The following is a 20,636-nucleotide window of genomic DNA, read 5'->3' as shown; positions in this document are numbered from 1 at the left end:
AATAAACTCCCGCTTTCTGAAAGTAGCAAAGAAGTGCACTGTACCAAATATTATACAGACTACAGTTGCGTAATACTTGCATAATTCTGCAATATTTCTGTATAAGTTCGTTCATACTGATCTCAGAATTCAATAAACAAGTTATCTTATTATTCCTTTAAGTGCCTTTGTGCCAAAGCTTTCGGGGTTAAATGTCTGCACGGTGTGCAGTCAACTTCCAACAGACCATACCAGTGTTTGTTTCATGGCTGCCATGAAATAAAAAAAAAATGTTCTGACAAGTAATTGGGATATTAAGTACACAAGGAGAAACACGACTAAGTATTTTTATAAGACTTAACAAGATGTAGAATGCACAAAACAATCTTGGTTCTTACAGAACGGTGCGTAAAACAGGCAGTGATTGTCCAGCTGAAAGATGATGAAGCGACGTACCAACCAAGGCAGTTCACTTGAATCCACAAGTGAAATAACCTGACACTCTATATGCAGGACAGCTGTCCCACCTAAAGAAGGTCGTAGAAGTAATCCAAGCCCTGGCCCAGCTCCCAGATGGCCAGACCAGTGCCTAGAGATTCTGCTAACTTCACTCGCTCGTTGATTGAGTGCAGGGTGGGGTAGAAGACTGTCCGCTTGCCATCTTGCAACCTAAGATGAAAGCGAAAAATGAGAATTGTGACAGGGAACTGTGTGATAAGCTACAGCAGGAGCTTTTATCTAGCCTGAATCACGGCAAACTAAAATCGGGAGTGAAGTGAACTAATGTGTCATTAGTGGTGACCATATTTTTTTCTGAATGTCGATTTTAGAAGTCGTCACTGTCGGTCAAAAGTCGCCCCTGTGCACTTGAAGAGCACATCTATGCTTTCCACCCATTTTTTTTTTCACTAGAAGTATTTGTATCATTACGACATTCAGTTTTGGCTAAGAGTAATAAGACACATTGAGAACAATAGTTATGAGTGTGACAATGCCTTGAGTGCATTTTCGTATGTCCTTCCATCCTTCTTCCTACAAGCTATGTTTCTCAAGACTACACTGAACTTATAACAAGCCCAGGTTTCCACACTAAAGGGCACGTAGCTGATGATTAAGTGACTGCAAGAGCACAAATGAATCTTAAACAAAAGATGTACAGCCTATGGGTGCAAAAACCCAGAGGGTTAGGTTCCCTAAATACCTGGGGGAAGGGGGGACACAAGCCGCGTATACCATTTGAGTGAGGCACGTAGGATAAAGTTTTCATCATCAAAAAAAATTTTAGAAGATTAAAAATGCACGGTTCATTCCAGCATGTCTGCAATAAAATTCAACTACTAATTAAAGACTGCTAAAGCTTGGGGGTTAGCAAATCCCCCTCCTCCATTTGACATCTCCGGTACCACATCAAAATGCAAAAACCGGATGAAGCATTCAAAGGCAATGGTGCCTTTTTATTGCATCACAGTCTATACTTCGCAGGACCCATTTTATAATGTAGACATACCTTTGTCAATGTCGACAAGTTCACATCACCAAATAAAATTGCAATTGAGTTAATGGTGGCTACACAGATAGTTCATGCAATTATTAGGCCGGTTCTTCTTGGAAATCTTAGTTGCTTCTGGTATTTTTGCAATAAAAACTCACAGATCATCATAATTAAGTGCATCATGATGACATAATATAACCATCACGTGCAAGGCTATAATTTTTGTTATTCGAGCCCAAGTGCTGGTTATGAAACCTCTGCTCTGGGGAAGCCTACCAATGAAGCCTGCCAGCTTGCTCGAATGCATATTAAACAGCAATACAACAATGCCCAAGAGCCTACAGTGACTAGACCAAGAGTAGTGGTGACCACATTACGGCGTGGACACCGACTCGGTGAGAAGCTCCTGTGCAAGGAATTTGGGGCCGACAAGATAACCCAACGACTCAGGTTCCTAGTCTGCGAAATTATGCCCAGTGGAGTGAAACAATCACAGTAACGATTAGAGTGGCCAGAAAAAGTCCACATCATACGGCTCAAAAGTTTTTTAGGCGTTAGTGGACTGAAAGACATTTTTATCTCCTACCCTTTATTACATGCATGTTTCTTGCTTTGATCCCATTGTCTTGTTTTCAGCAACCGGACGACGCTTTTTTTGCGAGGGGGGGCAGTGCCCCGTTGATTCATGTCTGTTTTGCGATCTTCACTTGACATTTTGTGTCTAGGCATAGCGATGTGCACAGCGTCTTCAGATGCTATCCTGTGTTAACATTCAAGACTTGCTCGACACGCCAGAATTTGGGACGACAGCCTGCATCTCGAACGTCCCGCAAAGCATGGTATAGTGAATGGACCGCCACTTGCATTCTGAGTCAGTCCAACAGCCGCTGTTTGGCCACATTGTTGTTTGCAGCCCCAAAGTTGTTCTTTCACTAACTATCAAGTGCAAGTCTGCTCACTATACCCTCCTTAAGTTTGTTACTGAAGTAGTTTCTAGCTGGATCAGTCAAAGTGCCGGCTAGTCCGTCGTCACCTACTTGACAACCCGATTGTTATTCTTCCGATTTCTAACACATCTCCTCAGCAAAGCTGTAAACTCGATCACTTTGCATATAAAGTACACAAGAAACTCACTTGTACTCGAAATAATGCTCCGACGCTTCATTATCCCAGTTTATCAAGTGCTTCTTGCTTTTAGAGAGCTCTTGTAGGAATCTGTAAAATATCACATGTCGTTAAAGTAAGCATACTCATAACCAGTACACGGAGACGAGTAATTAATTCAGCCGCTTGGTATGAGAGAACCTAGCGAGTCAAAAACTGGATATAAACCTTGAGTTTGTTGTGGATAAGGACAACTTATTCAAGCACTTTCTAAGAAAGAATGATGCCTATCTATGCCGCATGCAGCCCACAAGCAAGCTTCTAGTGGCTTGCAGTGAACCATGTTTATACAATGTGCTGAAATCAGGACATAATGTCTTCCACGAGATGACATGAACCGCTGGCTGTGCCATGCTAGATAAAATGTAACAGGCCCAGGGGCATTGGTCCCGCTTTTGTAAGAAGATAAAGACGGAATATGACCATGTGGTGACGCAAAGCGGTGCTTCTGCGTGCGGTGCAGAGAGCGCATGCGCCCGCACGAGAAAGTTATCTTCGAGAGGAAGGGTGATAATAAAAGTAAGTTGTTGTTTGGGACGCGAGTTGTTCACTTGCGCAGCTCTGCCGAGCGACGCGTCTCAACAACCATATGGCTTTGTTAGCATATGCATATGATAACAATACGACCACCGAACACATCAACCAAGTTACCAAGGTCAAGACCACATTCTCTTTGCACAGCAGCCATATTTGTACTGAACACCTTTCTTTTAATTATGTTCAAACTAAATGCATGCATGCTCTGGGTGTTTTTGCTTGCCTTTTATATTGTCGCAAAGTGTCTCCACAAAGCATGCTACGCAAAGAGCAAAAATTAGTTTATTTGATGTATTCCTAGTAATACTGAAATTATTGCTTTCCTCTCTACAGCCAGAACTAAAATACTGCCCTTCATTGAAAATTTTTGAGATCATTGCAACAAGGCAAATAGATGGGCATCATTCTTTCTTAGAAAGTGCTTGAAAGACCAATTTGATGACATGATGCCAGTTACACTAATATTAGTACTACAATAGAGATACAGCCGCTCCGCCACGGTGGTCTAGTGGCTAAGCTACTCGGCTGCTGACCCGCAGGTCGCGGGATCGAATCTCGGCTGCGGCAGCTGCATTTTTGATGGAGGCGGAAATGTTGTAGGCCCGTGTGCTCAGATTTGGGTGCACGTTAAAGAACCCCAGGTGGTCGAAATTTCCGGAGCCCTCCACTACGGAGTTTCTCATAATCATATGGTGGTTTTGAGACGTTAAACCCCACTTATCAATCAATAGAGATACAGCCACCTACACAGTCTAACAATGCAGTGTTTTCTATTTCTATATCGTAATAGTAGTACTGTACGGAAACATGTTCTGTAGCATCTCTTTCGATCCCTTCTGGCACTGAATAATTCTGGCATTCAACACGAGCATTAGGGCTCGTGCCCAAATGCTCATGCTAAAAAAATTTTGAGAATATGTCAAAAGGACCTCAGCACTATTTCATGTCATCTGGAGATAACGAACCCTGTCAACGCCCGTCTCGGAACTGCTCAGCCAACACCGGAAAACTTCCGACTATACAACACAGCTAGAGTTGTAACAATGTACAGTACTCGCGCATTGAAATGCGACATTTTTTTCATTATGACTGCTCATAGCAGCCATGAGTCACGTGGCTGCAAATGTGCCCGCTAAAGGGTTAATTGATTGATTGATATTTGGGATTTAACGTCCCAAAACCACTATATGATTATGAGAGACGCCGTAGTGGAGGGCTCCGGAAATTTCGACCACATGAAGCTCTTTAACGTGCACCCAAATATAAGCACACAGACCTACGGCGTTTTTCCCCGCATTGAAAATGCAGCCGCCGCAGCTGGGATTCGATCCCCCGACCTGCGGGTCAGCAGCCGAGTGCCTCAGCCACTAGACAACTGCAACGAGGTGCCCGTTAAAGGGAAAGCTGGCTATGATGTAGGTATACAAGTCAAAATTATGTCCCTCAAGTCAAATTTTCAGTCCCTGAGTACACTACCAACCATTTTCACCTACGCTAAAAAGTGTAGAGGACACCTTCTATGTGTTGCTTAAAAAACAATTGAGCTTTTTCAAAATGGGCGAAATCCAGAACCGGAACAAGCTCAAATAGGGCTCTGTCGGCACATGTACTCTCTCTCTCTCTCTCTCTCTTTATATATATACATACATATATATATATATATATATATATATATATATATATATATATATATATATATATATATATATATATATATATATATATATATATAAATATATATATATATATTTCTTGAAAGTCTTCCTGGATTCCGGTCGAGTTATAAATCACCAGAAGAAGCGAACGAGCAAACAAAAAACGATGCTTTATTGCCAACGTTACGGCCAGGGACCGGCCTTCGTCAGGGCATACGTGCATATTACACTAACACGCACTTCTTAAAGACATAGCATGGGGGCCCCCAATGTTGAATCATCCCTCTTAGCAATATTGACATACATGTTAACAAAAAGATATTCAGACATGCGCAGCATTTTGTTGATAGCGGAGCAGCAGCGCGCTATACAGAATATGGTAGGGCAAGGTGACTTGAAAGCATAGATACAAATAATATGATGGACACTTGTGATATCGCAACATTTGTGAATGAACAAAAAAAGGCTATGCCATGGTAAGTTACGTTCGTTGTCAGTGAAATATACATAAGCATAATATCACCATTGATGTCACAAATGTGGTAACAGAGTGTGCATGCATTCTGGTCAACTAACTAATGTGTCAACAATGACACCGCAACGTAATCACGGCAGTGGACAAACGTGTATGTGGGCTACGGCGGTTGATTTATCTGATTTTCCGGTAAAAACGTAAGCCTCCCTGGGTTTTCGTTTATTCCAGACGCTATGGCGTTAAATTTATGAATAAGAAAAGATTCACGAACTTCTCTTTCGTAGTGCGATTTGAAACCAGATTCGAGTATTGTGGCAGTTATGTTGTCGAAAGAGTGGCCTGGGGTAGCGAGGTGTTTGGACAGGGGAAGGCTAGGCAGGCACCTGACGTGTGACCTGTGATTATTAAAGCGCAACCGGAAAGCTGTCTCTGTTTGGCCAATATATTGGAGGTCACACAATGAGCATTGGAGGAAGTAGATTGCATTGCTCGTGTCACAGTCGAAATTGCCTTTTATTTAGAGAGTGAAGTTCGGCGCAGAGCTCTTAACAATACGCGACGTGGTCATGTGGGGGAACACCTTGCAGCGTGCCTTGTTGCATGGGTGACACTCCACTGGGGCTGGCGTTGATAGTTTGGATGACGTAAGTATGTCTCGTAGGTTTCTCGATCGGCGGTAAACTGCTCGTGGAGGCTCCGGGAAGACGTCTTTGAGACGATTGCTCTGCATTAGTATGTTGTAGTGCTTTTTGAGGATCGCGTTAGCATTTAGAATTGACGGAGAATGTGTCAGAATTAAATTGATGTGTTTCCGGTGCGCAGGTTCTTTATTTGATTTTAGAAGCGCTCTTCGGTCAATTGCATCGGCGCGCATAATCACGTTGTCGATAATCTGAGGCGGGTACTGTTGTACAGTTAGGGCATCACGAAGCTTACCACAGTTTTCAACAAAGTCTGAATTTTCAGAGCACAGTCTTTTGAAACGAAGTGCTTGACTGTAGGGTATACTCGTCTTACAATGTTTTACATGGCTGCTTTTGAAATGAAGGTATCGGTGAGCGTCGGTGGGTTTTCTGTATATTTTAGTAAATAATTTTTGGCCGCAAAGGGATACTGTTACATCCAGGAAACAGATGGATGCCTTCGAGTACGAATGTGACAATGTGACAATATATATATATATATATATATATATATATATATATATATTGTTACGACCTCAGTAGGCGTCTGGGGGTTTATTGATACACGGTTCGAGGGACGAGCCGTATCGGCGCAGGCAGATGATGATGATCTTCTTCTTCCACACCCCTTGCTTCTTTTTCCTTCTTCGTCCGGCACATACGTGGCGTAACATTTCCCCCCTCGCAGACAAAGCGCGCCGCGCGTTTCATGCAGTGTCGCGTTGACTGAAAGGCTTCAGGCGAGCGACATGCGTGACCTCTGTCTTTCTGGAACGTCTCCCGCTAGCTGTAAGACGTGCGATGCGGTAGTCGACTGCGCTCAGGCGGTCAAGGATAACAAAAGGTCCGATGTAGTGCGCGAGCAGTTTTTGGCACAAGCCACGTTTGCGTAAAGGCTTCCACACCAACACGAGATCTCCCGGAATATATGTGGCCTGCCGGTGCTTGCTGTCATAACGAACTTTCGATCTGTCTTGCGAGGCTATTGTACGTAAACGAGCAAGACGACGAGCTTCTTCGGCGAGAGAAAGAGTTTCTGCTAGGGAGATTTCTGATTGGTCCCGATCAGAGAAGGAAAATATTGTATCCAGAGTATAACGGGGGGGTCGAACATAGAGGAGGAAGAACGGGCTGTAGCCGGTGGTCTCATGTTGGGAAGTATTAAACGCGTATGTGACGAACGGCAAGACATCGTCCCAGTTCTTGTGGTTCGAAGCAACGTACATAGAAAGCATATTCACCAGTGTTCGAATTGTTCGCTCGACGAGACCATTCGTCTGCGGGTGATAAGGCGTCGAGTGTCTGAGCTCTGAGCCACACATACGGAGAAGTTGTTCGACAACGTCTGCCGTGAATTGACGTCCACGGTCACTTATGATGACGCGAGGGGGCCCATGACGCAGTATGATAGAATGGAGAAGGAAGGACGACACTTGACCAGCAGTCGCGGATGGCAGGGCAGCAGTCTCGCAGTACCGAGTAAGATGGTCAGCACATACCACAATCCATCTGTTGCCTTTCGATGAACGCGGAAAAGGGCCCACCAGGTCAATGCCAATTTGTTCGAACGGAGAACTGGGAGGCGTCACAGGTTGTAGGTGTCCGGCCGGAGCTGCTGAGAGAGATTTGTGCGCCTGGCATTGCGCACAACTGGCCACGTACAACTCAACTGACTGGCGCATACGTGGCCAGTAGAAGCGTTCCTGGGTACGATGAAGAGTGCGCGTCGTTCCGAGGTGACCTGAAGTGGCGTCATCATGCATGGCGTACAAAACAGATGACCGTAGTGCCTCTGGAACCACCAGCAGGAAGCGGGAACCGGTGCCGGAGATGGATTTCTTGTACAGTAGACCATCACGGACGCAAAAGCGGCTTTCCGGAGTGGATGCTTGTGCGACCACGAATAACGGATTCAAACTCACGTCCTTCCGCTGCTCAGTTTCAAAGGTGGCCTTATCCGGGAACGCTGGTGCTACGGACGCAATCAGATGATCGAAATCGTCAGCGTCGCAAACTGTAGCATCAACTGGCATCCTTGAAAGGCAGTCTGCGTCCGCGTGTTTCCTGCCGCTCTTGTACGATACCGTGAAGTTGTACTCTTGCAGCCGGAGGGCCCAGCGTGCTAGACGGCCTGACGGATCCCGAAGGTTGATAAGCCAGCACAAAGAATGATGATCCGTAACTACTTGGAAAGGACGACCGTATAGGTATGAGCGGAATCGCTGCACAGCGAAGACGAGTGCAAGGCATTCTTGTTCGGTCACAGTGTAATTGCGTTCCGGCTTACTTAAAGTACGACTGGCATATGCGATTACGTGTTCCACTTGATTACATCGCTGTATCAGGACTGCACCTATGCCAATGCCGCTTGCGTCGGTGTGAACTTCAGTCGCCGCAGAAGGATCGAAGTGCCGCAGGATAGGCTGCGACGTGAGCAAGAACTTCAGTTGGTTGAAAGAAGTTTCACAATCAGGAGTCCATTCAAAACTAGCACCTTGGCGGAGAAGACAGGTCAGTGGAAAGGCAACTTCTGCAAAGGCGGGAATAAATCGGCGAAAGTAAGAGCAGAGGCCCAAGAAGCTCCGAAGCTCCTTCACTGAGCCAGGTGGTTTAAAAGCTCTAACAGCCGCCGTCTTATTCGGGTCGGGCCTGATGCCATCCTTGTTGACGAGATGTCCCAGCACCAGTGTTTGTCGAGCTCCGAAATGACACTTCTTTGCATTAAGAACCAAGCCAGCATTTCGAATACATTTCAAAACCAGCTCTACCCTTTCGTTATGTTCACTGAATGTACGCCCGAAGATAACAACGTCGTCAAGATAACACATACAGATGTTCCACTTCAGGCCGCGCAGAATGGTGTCCATGAATCTTTCAAATGTAGCGGGCGCGTTACATAGACCAAAAGGCATCACGTTAAATTCATATAGTCCATCCGGAGTAACGAAAGCCGTCTTTTCTTTGTCCATTGAATGCACAGGTATTTGCCAATAGCCTGAGCGTAAGTCTATGGACGAAAAGTAGGATGCTGAATGGAGGCAGTCTAGAGCGTCATCAATGCGTGGGAGAGGGTAGACATCTCTCTTTGTGACGGAGTTTAGACGGCGATAGTCCACACAGAATCTCCAGGTACCATCCTTCTTTTTGACTAGAATCACGGGAGCCGCCCAAGGACTCGATGATTCTCGAATGACACCCTTCTGCAGCATATCACGCACTTGTTCATCAATTATCTTGCGCTCAGACGGCGACACTCGGTAGGGTTTCTGGCGGATGGGCTGTGCTGTTCCCGTGTTTATCCTGTGGAGAATCCGAGACGCGGGAATCGAGGGCGCATGGTCATGGGAAAAATCGAAAATCGCCACGTATTTCGACAAAACGTCCAGAAGCATGCGGCGTTTGTCAGTAGTAAGTGACTTGTCGATCATAGGTAAAAGTTTTGAATCGGCCGTAGAAGTATTGGCTGAGGCCCCACCTGGAGCATCACTGAGGGCAGCCACTGCCATCGGTGAGTATGTTTTGAACTTGGCAAGCTTCAGTCCTCCTGGTAGAACCACCGACTCAGCTGAACAGTTTACCGCCCATAGTCCTGTGCGTCCTTGAACGAGTGACACTATGCAATGCGGCACCAATGTGTTCTTCTTAATGCAACTGAGATGAAAGGGCTCCACTAATGCGTCGAACGCACTGTCACTGTTTTCAATGCGTGAAGAGTATACAGGAACACAGACTGCAGAGAATGCCGGCACAATGCTATCTTCACTGACCCGGAGCGCACCGTGCTCCCTGTCTGAATTCTCTAATAGTTCTCCAGGGGCAGCATCACATATGTACACCTCTCCATTTCTACAATCAACAGTGGCGCCACACATTCGAAGGAAGTCAATCCCCAGGATTATGTCGTGTGTGCTCCTTGGAAGAATCGTAAACTCTGTGACAAACACTTGATCACCCAAGCACACTTCTGCGGTACAGACACCAATGGGACACAGCGAGTTACCACCAACGCCACAGAATGTTGTTGCCTTCTCCCACAAAAACATCACCTTTTGTCCTAAACGGTGTTTAAAAGCAGCACTCATAATCGAAACTGTAGCACCAGTATCCACCAAAGCCATCGTACACACACCATCAACAAAAACTTCTACCTTGTTCTTGAACATCAACACAGACGGGGGTATTTCGTTTTGCAGCAAGTCACCAGCGACCTCACCCCCATCGGCCGCACTGTTTAGTTTTCCTGATGTGGTGACGATGGGCGGCGCCGTGGCGATGGAGACCGGTGGGATCGAGGCGCAGGAGGTGGCGTCACACTTCGATCAGAGGCAGGGGAGTTGTTGCGCCGGTGTCCGTGCCAGAAGCTGCTGCCGGGTCTTGAGTCGGTGGGCCAGTGTCCTTGAAAAGGTGGGACAGCAGGTTTATCGGTCAAGCTTGTCCACTGATCATAGCGTGGTATGCGCGAACGATCGCAATACCTCGATATGTGACCAGTCAGACCACAGTTGTAGCACACAGGCGCAGGACGAGGTCGTCGCCGTTCTTCGAAGTGTTCACGTCTGCGAGCGTTCGCGTAAGCCCGAGATTCAATGAAATCAGTTGTCGGTGGGTGGTATGGGCGTACGGAACGGAAACGTTGAGGGTACTGTGATCGCTCGTAAAAAACCGGACTTGACTGCTGAATACGCCGAGGCCCTGCAACCTCCGTTGCGTTGACGGATGGATGTTCATAAACTGTAAGCTGTGGGGCAGTGGTGTCCTGCGGGAAATAGGATGGAGACGTGGCAGCTGCCCGTTCACGTGTCATTTCGCCATGTCTGAGTAACTCTTCCCGAACAATTTGGCGGATGGTTGCCGAAAGGTCACCAGTTGAGGCCGCTTCTATGCTGGCTACTGAGGTGACATTTGCCAGACGACCAAACTTAGGCGCTATTCTGCGCTGCTTCAGGGTTTCAAACGTGCGGCAGTGCCGTACAACGTCAGACACTGAAGTCAGGCTTTCCCTGCTAATAAGGAAGTTGTAAACATCTTCTGCAATTCCCTTCAGCAAATGCCCCACCTTGTCCTCTTCCGACATGCTGGAATCGACTTCCCTACACAGCCTCAAAATCTCTTCAGTATACACGGTGCAGGTCTCACCGGATAGCTGGGCCCTCTGTGCAAGACTCTGCTCGGCAAGCTTCTTTTTTGCAGCTGAGTTGCCGAAACACTTCTTGATTTCTTCAACAAAGCGTTCCCATGTTGTCAGAATATCTTCATGGTTCTCATACCAAACGAGGGCAACATCAGTGAGGTAGAAAACAACGCGTGACAGTTGGGAGGCAGCATCCCATTTGTTGCAGTTGCTTACTCGCTTGAAATGTTTGAGCCATGAGTCCACGTCGTCATTGGCCCTCCCGGAGAAGGTTCGTGGCTCTCTGTGATACGGCCAAGAACTGCTGGGGACTGGTTCCCGAGCTTCTGTTTCGTCAGGCATGATGGCCAAAGAAGGAGGCAGGCCGGCGAGGCGACGACTCCGGCGAAATCCGAGGGGTAGCGGTCCCGTCGTTGGTTCCTATACCCAGCACCTTCCACCACTCTGTTACGACCTCAGTAGGCGTCTGGGGGTTTATTGATACACGGTTCGAGGGACGAGCCGTATCGGCGCAGGCAGATGATGATGATCTTCTTCTTCCACACCCCTTGCTTCTTTTTCCTTCTTCGTCCGGCACATACGTGGCGTAACAATATATATATATATATATATATATATATATATATTCTATAGTAAGCATATATAGTAGGCATAGATACTCTAGTAGGCATATATATACTCTAGTATAATAAATTATCGATATTAATTATTAATTTATTATTACTGTTATAGAGGGAAGTTGATAGCATGTATGTACAAATACAGCCTTATCTGAGTTAGTTTTTACGTTGGATTTGACCCATTTAAAGAGAAAGTAAAAAGTTACTCAAGTGCATTTGTGGATATGTAATTTGAAAAAGCCTTGAAACTGTAACCTTCGTTTAGAAGCAACACGTGCTAGCAGACATCTTCCAACTATGACTGATACCTGCCTTCAGGAATTAAGAAAAAACTTCCCATTATAAGACGTGCGAAGGACAACAATGAACGACATCGAGCAGACTTTATTTCCACAAGCAAAGCAGGAACACAGTCCGACATTCTCACTAAAAAAGGGCCTGTGTGACTCTTCAAGAAGATAGTTTCGGCCTTCATAACTTTTGAATAGTACAGCAGATGTCAGAAAATCTGCCGGTAATGAACCTTAGATGACGATCACCACCACACTGCCTCTGTGTCTTCATATAATGGCAGCTATTTATTCATCCTTAAAACCCAATTTCGTGCAGGTAACAAGTATGCGAGCATCCGCTCCTGAGCTCCTCTTCGTTGGAGAGCACCAAATCTCTAGCACTAATGCACATATTAATGTGCCTAAATAATTTTTGTTCTTGTGGAAGACTCTTTAAAAACTATGCTATTACTGTTGCCAAGTTCATGCAACCCACAGCCAGTCCATGTGAAATTGCTTGAAGATGGTCACCGATTGTACAGAGACAGACACATGTCCAAATTAGACTGCTTCTACAATGCAAATAGTGTTGCATATTCTGAAACACGGGCAGCAGCGATCACTTTGGGATGCACGGTCAGACGCTTACAAATCACATGCAGGCCTCAACCCCCGAGTTCAAACTTACTTAGGTAAGTTTAGAGGTTAGGGTATTATTCTTCACTGTAACAGCAAAGCCATACAGTTGAACCCCATTATAAGAGGCATGCTCTGGGCAGCAATTCCTATCTTTTATATGAGATGTCTCTTACAAAGGGTAGCATGCATGCATTTTCTTATGATCCCATATTTTACTGTAGGCACACTGGTGTGTTTTATAACTATTAGTCTCTTATATCAGTGTCTCTTATAAAGGGGTTTCCCTGTAATGTCACATGCAGCATAGGTCATGCTAGTTTAAAAGAAAAACAGACTGGCTAGCTATATGGTATTGCATACTTTGAGACTTAGCAAAAAGAAACTATAGGGGACAACAAAAGAGAAGAGGAAATATCTCCTTTTGTCCTGTGTCGGTTCATGACACTGATCCTCAAGATATGTGAACAATAAAAACACTGGAGCCCAGTGCAGAATCCCCATTTTTTCTGTCACCTTGCGTCAGTTCTTCGCAATAATCCTTCGGGTATGCTAGTTCGAAAATTCAGAAAAGTGTGACAAGTACGTTGCCTACTGAAATTTAAACATACCAAGGCCCTGAGCGCAACTTCACAGGCAGGCCGACTACCACCGCTTGCGTTCAGTGCTGTACGAATGCCATAAATAGCTCCAGATACTAGTCAGCGGACCTAATGAGTGTTAGCAAAGTGAGAAAATTCGTTGCATTCCAAAACCACTGTATACCAAATCACCAATCCTACTCACAGAACACCACAGAGTTCACTCTGCTGCCTAGCTAGAAGAACAAGTAAAACACTTCGATTATTTGTACATGACAAAAAAGAAGGATTTTATGAACCATGAGTTAACCAGAAGGAAAATGATGCAATCCAAGTGCGCTACGCCAATGTGCTAGACATGGGTGAAAGGGTCTGTAAAGACAACGCTATCGTCACCAATGGTACTGAGAGTACCACAACGATGTCATTTCATAAATCTAGATGACACAGGTCAAAGAAAAAAGTGAACACTTGACAAGTTATTTTTCTGCCAAGCGCACAGTCGCATTTCCAATTGAATTTCTCATACACAATCACTCACATCCATTCACATATTTTATACTTTCACGGACTCACACGTGCTATTTAAGTTGGAAGAGTCATTCACTCCATGGAGCTCCATGGCGACTAGCTTTCATGCTCGCTGGCAATGACCCAACATTCATGTCTAGACATAGACATGAATGTTGGGTCGTTGCCAGCGAGCAAGAAAGCGAAGCATGAAAGCACTGAATCACACTCACACCTGGAAAGCTAGTAGGCATTTTAGATGTACATATAAGCGAGTATACCCACCTATGAGTAGTTTTATATGCCTGACAACTCAGGATTACAAAGCAAAATTACAAAACAGCATACATAACCACTTCGACTAAACATCACACTTATGCTGCTCCCGCAGCATGATACTCACTGGCTTCCAAGGATTGGTCCACCCCCTACACTTGTATACGAATAACCATAAAAGTTGAGGCCCAGAAGTATCTTCGCACGCTGAGGACCTTTCTCAGGAGCCAGGAGTTCTACGCACTTGCGTACCCATTGAATAGGACTTGTTGCCCCAGGTCTGGAAGATAAATATGCTTTGCAGGGCATGCCACTCTAAAGAAAAACAGTACTTCAAGGTATACGTAGTACTTGAGGCGTTTCAAAGCTTGCTTAATGTGAAGCTATCTTGCTATACCCCACGCATTGTTCAGGCCACGTCTACAACATTTCTAACAACTGCATTATGCAATATTCATCTCGCTCTTTGAGACAGAGAAAGCAAGGAGTAAAAAGATTGGTTAAATGTGAGCCAAGAAACTGCGTTTCAGCACTCACTGGGGATGTCCTTGAGACATTACGTAAAAATAACAGAGTTCCTTACGACACCTTGAGTTATATAATAAATTAATGCAATTAAAATGCTATACTGGTATCAACGAATGCTTTCAAGCATAACTAACAGGGCAGGCGTTACACGTCTCACGTATTACGAGGCTTTTTTAAAGGGGCCCTGAAACACTTTTTTGAGTAACCATGAAATTCACTGAAAAAGCTTATTGCCTCACATATTCAATGCCGAAAAAATTTTAAGTATCCGTCTAGTACGGGCGGAGTTGCAAATATTTGTCACACGCTGCAATCGCATTCTCTCTTCTCTCGTCCCGACGAAAGCGCTGGAAGCTAAGCAGGGAAGAACAGGAGGCACAAACAAAAAAAAAACGTCACGCCTGCCTTATGACCTTGAGCACTTTCTTTTTTTTTTTTTCCAACACACAGCTTTTTCAGTGCGATCGTGCGTGCACACGTGGACAAGTGACGGCCTCCTGTGGTGATTTCTGTAACGGCCGAGCGTGCCATGCTCAAATTGGTCAATGGCTGAAAAATGAGCATTATAAGAGTGATTTTTGAGCGTCTTCTGTCATTTGTCGAAGGAAGAGAAAGGGATTTGCTGCGCTATAACATTTGGCTTGCATGTTCTCGGTAGCCTCTACTACTGATTGGCAGCGTTTTCTGACCATGCTCAAAAGTGTTGCAGGGCCCTTTAAGACCTATTTTTTCTGGAACTGCTACATGTAGAGCATTCGGGTTTGGTTCATTTAATTCGTTGGTGTCTCTTCTTGTAATTATAATTGTAATTCTAGGATTATAATTGTATTTCGTGTCGACTTTATGGCTATTTTTTCTAGCAAAGCAAGTCATTTTAATGAAAAACTGACAAAGTATTTAAAACTATTCCGCATACATAGATCATTCTGGTTCATGTTTGATTCATTCTGATAAAGAAGCAGGGTTATGTTTTTTGAAGGTTTCTTGATATTGAGGCAAATGTAGCAAAAAAAAATTCATTCCTAGATATTACGAGTCAAAGAAGAAAAACAAGTCATTTCATGTTTTGTTAAAAAAGATGTACTGAACAGTTTAATTGCTAGCAAGCTGCCTTATCACCATCACATGAATCAGTTTTTCGCTTCTTTTCTTGTTTCTTTATTTCCCTGGCTTGTTTTATCATATCTTCTGACTCTATAATGGCTCAGTACCATCAATGACAATCAATCTTATCGTACCATGTCACAGTGCGCCTTGGTGGTATGCTAAACAGCCTTGAGAATGTTTATTCAGGCCATGCAGCCCTATTTTAATAGAGAGAACGGTTTGAAATGTAGCTATCCCGAGAGTTTGCATTCCAAAGAACACTATCCATTGTGTTTACTACGTGTGCCATGGTACCTTTGCATTTTGTGCAGACACCCGTAACTCATAATCACAATTTTTAGAAGCTCGACATCGATCAAAGCATAGCGATTGTCATTACATGTAACATTTTGTCCGTGCAATGACATGTAAAGAGGACAACACTGAAGTGCTCTCGCTCTCATTTCTGTTAGTAGCTGAAGCTTGTCGGTTTCCGATTAGACTGCGCTTTCTAAACAGTTTTCTCAATAAGTCCACATGAAAACATTTTTTCCCATCGCAACAAAATCACCAAAGGTGCAAATAAACTCGATATCAATGCATATAGTAACCATGTCTCCGTGTGCATCTTACACACAAAGGTAAGTGAATTAGGTAAATGGCACAAGTGTTAAAAAGAAAAGCTGCCCCTTTTGCTTTTAAGTAGCTAGAGTACTTCTTTTAAAACTTAATGAGATCGAGAAAACTACTGCTTCTGATTTAAAAAAATCACTTGAGGCAGAAAAGTCTGGTTGCACACTTTCTGAAAGAAAGATGCTTGGCCACTTGTCATTTGGTCCCGAAAACCTGGTCTTTTCAATTTAATGAAAGCGTGCGAAAATGTGTAGGCCACTATATATTGTTAAGAAAGGACGTATCATTTCAAAAAAAGTAAAAAATGAAATTCTGATTTAAAAAAATTGTTACCCTACCCTGTGCTCTTGGCATGGCAAGATGGGCTAGTTGATGACTGGTTCAACGAAACTTGGTTAAATCAGCATTTAGAATGACAGGACCTAGTCCAGTGTGCTCTTTATTTGTTTCCGTGTTGAAAATGCTGATTTAATGATGTTTGATCAAGCCTAAGATGACGCTAACCTTGCAAGCAAACAGAGCCAGTATACACCGTAACGTAAGTCAGCCTGGCTTAATAAACCGCCCAGAAATTTTAAGCGCAAAGTAACACAAGATGGTCTTGTCAAAAGATGCTCGCAAATCTCATTAAGAAAGAATAAATTTTATACCTCTGTGGGCTTGAGTAGTCGTAGGTCATCAGGCTAAATGCAGTCACGTGATCCACCAAGTTATCAAAGTCCTTCTTCAAAAACATTCCTGGCATGTTCCTGGAGAGCCAAGAGATAGAATTAAAGCACACTGACATGTAACCATGGCATGGTAACAAGACTAGATGCAGGAAGTGGTCAGGCCCTAACTATCAGTAAGTCGGAGCTCATCCAGTCTTCTGTTCCTTTTTCTGCACGGTTTGTTCACACCATTTTCTTACACATGCAAAAAACACCGACTTTGTGATATTCAACTTGCGCTTATCGTAACAACAAACATGGCTGTTGATGTTCACAAACGCTTACTCACCCTTGGTACACTGCAGGTGGAATGACAAGAATCAGGTCCAAGTTCTCAGCTCGCAGCTCCTTGGCCAGATGTTGAACAAGTTTTGTCATTTCTCTAAAAGAACAGAATGAGACATTTGTTATTTGTACAGGCACACAGTTTCTCGATCATTAGAGACAAAAAAAATGTTTGTATAATGCTCCGTCATATCAGTGTCTTAATAGTCGAGATGATAACAAACAACCAATTAGCATACATAATGTAGATTCACAACAACCCCTAATTATTATGCCCCATATAACCCCATAAACCTTAAAGAAAGGCTCAAGAACTTAAGTAAGGTGAAAGAAAGCGCTGACTAACCCATACGTCGACCAGCTCACCTATGAGTTGACCCACCGAGACTCACTCAGACTCAGATTGAGCAGCGAGTCAGAGTTTGAAAAAGTCAGGCTGAGTATTATTTTCAGTGGTCTGAGCGAGTTTAGGTGGGTAATATCTTCGAAATCAGAGTCCGAGTGAATCTTAAGGGCAAAATATATTTTATAAGCGAGTCTGAATGAGCTCCACATTTTTTCGCTGTCCTATGGATTCACCTAACGAAGTGCTCCAACTAATGTCTCGCAACTACTACCTTAGTGAATCGATGCACAGAAAGCAGCGAGATTTCACATCATAGCTAGCAAGTTCGCTTTCTGAGCAGCCTCTCCATGCTGGCAACATTTGTATTCTAGCAACTCCAGCATTGGCCAATCACCTTTTCAATGTGCTGGTAGCGAATGAAAAAAACACAACTACAGAATGCACTTCACACAAATGTATTTACATTACTTGAAGATCCTATGATCAGATGAGCACTGTTTCTTCTAAATTCCTACCTTATTTGCATGGCTGCACATATATTCAGCAATAATGAGTAGGGGAAAGCAAGCTACAAAGGCACAAGTAAGAGAGGAGACCGCAGCAGTATGAGATCAATGTTTAATTGCCAGTCATGGCAGTTTGACATGGCTGAATGTTCGTTCTACTTTTTCAAGAATGCTTTCACTATTTGAAGTGCCAGCTAACCAGGCAGAGGTTCTTAATACCTTCGACAGTGTGTATTTGAACTATGGCTTAGTGAAATAACACATGCTTGTTTTTTTCCACAAAAAACACGGACATTACATCAGGGACATTATAGACAAATCACTAAAGAATATTTCTGTATCTTTCCTTACAAAGAGCCGATGCCCATGATAAGTAAAAAAAGCAAACAGGTAAGAACTTACGCAGTTATCTGTCCTCCAAACTGTGACCACAATTCCAGGACGTATCCATCGAAGCCACTCTTTTGGGCTACGTCCACTAATGTCTTTGCCATTGCGCCCATCTTCTTCTTTGATGAGGATACTTTCGTTAGGAGTTGGGGCGTCCACTTTTCAAACAAAACACGAGGAACTGGGAGAATGAGAAATCATTCCCGAGAAGCACATTACACGGTGTGGCAGAGCATTCCACGGGAACATGTGATTAACTACAACCATACTAGGGCTCCAAAAGTTAACATGGCAGCTTTGATTGCAGTGATGAAGAGTGTATCGAAACTAGACGTTAAAAGAGTGCCACCACAATGTGAGTAAACGTGGAGAGGGTGATTTTTCAGCTCCTGCGAATGTGGGTGTGCACTAAATCTTCACAATTTGGTTGTCTCAAACTAAAGTTGGGACCAGAGCGCGTGTGAGCTTCTTCAGCCAGTAACAATGATAGCTCATGACTATGAATGCATATGAGCTCGCCATTTAAGTGTTAATTTTAAAACAGAAATTTAATGCCCTTTTTACAGCTGGTAACCATTCAATAAAAATAATTAATGACACATAATGACACTACCATCCAAACAGCTGCTTGCTTTTTGTGATGCACCTCATACTTATTCAAGGTGTCCTGCCTTAATTTGTAGTTGGAAGTTAGCGCCCGTGTCTGTCGTTTCTTGTTCATTTGCCATCTCCCAAAATAAATGATTCCACACTCAACTCGAAAAGACCATAAATATATCTGCATTTCGACCAAGCTGCACCAACTGCGCATTTATTTGTGCTCACTACCCACTAGACAAGTTTCAACTTCGCGAAAAACACAACACGTAAGTACATAAAAACATCCACACACATGAAGTGCAGACTTCCAACTTGTTGGAAGTCTGCGTTTGGTTTGTGAGTGCGTGTTTTCATAGTTTTACGTGTTGTCTTCTTCGCGCATTTTAGACTCGTTCTCCGTACTTATAAACCAACTATCCCGTCAAGGTGTCATACTTACTACTCACCCATTCTTACAGCTTCCCCTGCGGATTTCACGTCCTGAACCCATCCCACGTCGACGTCATGCTGTCCGGCGACTGCAAAGCCCGTCGTCGTTTCTTGCGAAAGCTCGAGCTGCAGCCAAACTGGCGAAACAAAGCGAAACTTAGAGCCGAATATCTTGGCGATGTCGTATCCACGGTTGTTCCACTGCAAATCAGGAAACGCAGTCAGGGACAGCAGAAATGACGTAGTTGCCCACATTTCATACACGGATGTAACACGGTGCGCTTTCGATCGCGTTAGAGGCCGATCGGCATGTGGTTTCATGATCGCGATTGACTTATCTACGCGGGACGCGGAACGGAGCCAATCGGAGTGGATAAATTCGATCCCAACTGAGGCTCCATAGCGATTAAAAATGCCAGTGCTGCATCCGTATTATTTATTGATAAAATAGGCGCATGAACAGGCAAATTGGTTCCATGTATACGCACCGGGGTAACATAGCCAAGCACATCGCCGGCGAAACGCCTGGTTTTTGTTTTCGTGTTGCAGTAGGAGCGGTGATGCTTCAAAATATCACCGACTTTGAAAACTTCTTTCACTAAATCACGCTCGAAAACGTCCTCAGATCCGGGGTCTAACGCTTGTGCGCTCTGCAATATATGTAACATGAAACCAAAGGATTAATTAAGAATGCCACGCAAGCACACTGAAAAAGCTCTTCAGCTTCACCGCTTTATGTATTCAACTTATGGGCACCTACCTTAGATTTCTTTTTATCTGACGGCGATATAGTTCCATAAGCAGCGTGTAAAACTAGAGATAATGCCAGAAATAAAGGTAAGGCGGGTAAGGCGTGAATAGGCATTCTCGAAACCAAAAAGCCGCGCTGCCACAAAGTTTTCAGATTGGATTGGCTAGCTACGATTTCAATGCAGTTTAAAATTTTAATAAAAATTGTGGAACAAACAAGTAAATAATTTCTACATGTATTTGTTGCTAATAATGTCATTAAGTGCAGAATTTTATTTTGTATTATAATACTTTGAATTTGTTTTCCTGACTAACGTTTTTTTTTTTACATTTGAGCACTCTAACGCACTTAGTACAGAGGC

The 20,636-nt window shown here is 44.0% G+C and overlaps 1 protein-coding gene across 1 annotated transcript; it reads right to left on the bottom strand.

Annotated features, from left to right (window-relative positions):
• Window positions 1-308: 308 nt before the first annotated feature.
• On the bottom strand, window positions 309-20,422 carry LOC119170599 (chitinase domain-containing protein 1). Its single transcript, XM_037421814.2, has 9 exons — window positions 20,285-20,422; window positions 20,013-20,174; window positions 19,542-19,725; window positions 18,508-18,676; window positions 17,258-17,350; window positions 16,909-17,007; window positions 14,139-14,291; window positions 2,606-2,686; window positions 309-648 (listed from the first exon to the last, which is right to left on the bottom strand). The coding sequence occupies exons 1-9, from the start codon at window positions 20,387-20,389 to the stop codon at window positions 507-509; spliced, it is 1,188 nt and encodes a 395-aa protein (XP_037277711.2). The 5' UTR covers window positions 20,390-20,422; the 3' UTR covers window positions 309-506.
• Between the last annotated feature and the right edge of the window lie 214 nt (window positions 20,423-20,636).

The sequence above is a fragment of the Rhipicephalus microplus genome, chromosome 2, assembly GCF_043290135.1.
Source record: "Rhipicephalus microplus isolate Deutch F79 chromosome 2, USDA_Rmic, whole genome shotgun sequence".
Lineage (NCBI taxonomy): Eukaryota > Metazoa > Arthropoda > Arachnida > Ixodida > Ixodidae > Rhipicephalus > Rhipicephalus microplus.
The sequence above is the reverse complement of the archived record's forward strand: the minus strand, read 5'-3'. Positions and strand labels throughout refer to the sequence as shown.

Coding starts and splice junctions, on each gene's coding strand:
- LOC119170599 (XM_037421814.2), bottom strand. CDS start 20,389: ATGCCTATTCACGCCTTACCCGCCTTACCTTTATTTCTGGCATTATCT. Junction 18,677..19,541: donor AGGGGAAGCTGTAAGAATGG/GTGAGTAGTAAG, acceptor TCATTCTCCCAG/TTCCTCGTGTTTTGTTTGAA. Junction 17,351..18,507: donor TTTGGAGGACAGATAACTGC/GTAAGTTCTTAC, acceptor CTGTTCTTTTAG/AGAAATGACAAAACTTGTTC.